The sequence below is a fragment of the Aphanomyces astaci genome, assembly GCF_000520075.1.
Source record: "Aphanomyces astaci strain APO3 unplaced genomic scaffold supercont1.21, whole genome shotgun sequence".
In the NCBI taxonomy this organism is placed as follows: Eukaryota; Oomycota; class Saprolegniomycetes; order Saprolegniales; family Verrucalvaceae; genus Aphanomyces; species Aphanomyces astaci.
The window spans coordinates 876,453-877,946 of NW_009798284.1; the positions used below are offsets into that span (position 1 = coordinate 876,453).

The 1,494-nt window shown below is 53.1% G+C and overlaps 1 protein-coding gene across 1 annotated transcript in view; it reads left to right on the forward strand.

The window, feature by feature from the left end:
- H257_09110 (hypothetical protein) overlaps positions 1-1,389 on the forward strand; it is a gene marked incomplete at both ends in the record, with an annotated part of 6,460 nt that extends 5,071 nt beyond the window's left edge. The window contains one exon of the mRNA XM_009835227.1: positions 8-1,389. Within this exon, the coding sequence (XP_009833529.1) occupies positions 8-1,389 (1,382 nt within the window). The remainder of the gene's footprint in view (positions 1-7) is intronic.
- Between the last annotated feature and the right edge of the window lie 105 nt (positions 1,390-1,494).

The following is a 1,494-nucleotide window of genomic DNA, read 5'->3' on the forward strand; positions in this document are numbered from 1 at the left end:
ATTGCAGTGGCGGGCAAGGAAGGTGGCGACCCAAAATCAAATGACGTGGTGGGCGATGGTGCACTTGGAGGAGCACCTCTGAGTGTTGAAACAAGTGGGCCGGCGGGCAAGGAAGGTGGCGACCCAAAATCAAGCGGCGTGGTGGGCGAGAGCGCACTTGGAGGAGCTCCTCTGAGAGACAATCCAAGCAACGATGTGTTGAACAATACCATTGTCACCGAAGAATCAAGCTACCTCTCAATGCTTCTGGATGATGGCATGTTCTTCGACGATGATGAAGAACAAGCGATGGACTTAGTTGCCTCATATTTCGACGACATTAGCCCACCGTCCGTTCCTCCAAAACCAAGCTCAAGCAAGGGCATGGATCGAAAGTCAAAGAAGACGAAGAACACGAGCGGTGATGACCCATCCATGAAGAAGAAACGGAAGTCGGCTCAAGAACATTTGGACAAGGCGACGACTGGATGGCCATACTTCGAACCCAAGTTGTGTCATGAAGATGTGTTGAACCAGTTGGACGTCTTCAAGGAAGAGTTGTTAGCTATCAACCAACGAACCAGTTCGAGACGGCGGATGCGTGATGACGAATCAAAGTCGACGTCAAAATCGCCAGCGATCGACGGGGGAACGCGGGGTGGCGATTCAAAGTCGACGTCAGAATTGCAAGCAATCTCGACCGCAAGTCCCAGTTCCGACTCCGACGGGGTTTGGAAGCTCGTTGAGGACTTGGTCATGCAACGCATTGCCATTGAAGATATTGGTTGGTTCCCTCCGACCCAATCGATGGTTGAAGTCAACAGCTCTTGCTCAGTTCGGCCCATTCGGCGCCAAGAAGTCGAAAAGCACAAGAAGAAACTGATGGTCGATGGGTGGAACCACGACTTTCGTCTTGTTTTGCGCACTCCAGGCCCTGCAGGCAAGAAGTACGGCATTATCGATGGCCAGCACGGCTTTATGGCCATTGTGGATCTGTGGATGGACCGGACGCTGGGACCTGGCGCCGCGCTGTCGTCATTGATGCGACAAGGCCAATCAAATCCATGCTTTCCCTCGATTGTGGTCGAAAACGCGAGTAATCTAAACGTCGTTCAGCTGGGAATGCGCTACAACGAAATGTACAAGCATGGAAACAACCGCAAGGCGTTCTACTGGATGACCAAGTTCGTGCTATTTCACAACTGGTCAACGTTTGCTGGTTGTCGGCTGTCGAATTCGTTCGAGTATGGCGAAAAGGTTCGGAGCGCAGGATCCGGACGCGCTGCTTTGTGTGGAGGAAATGAAGCGCATGAAGCTGGACGTCACGGCGATGAGAAGGAAGACCTCGATCGACACGCTTCGAGCTGCTGCGAGGTTGTGGTACTTCCGACTTGTTTGGCGCCATTATAGCCGAATTGGACGACCCGTTTTCGGGTTTTCGGGTTTTCGGGGTTTCGGGGTTTCGGGGTTTCGGGGTTTCGGGGTTTCGGGGTTTCGGGGTTTCGGGGTTTCGGG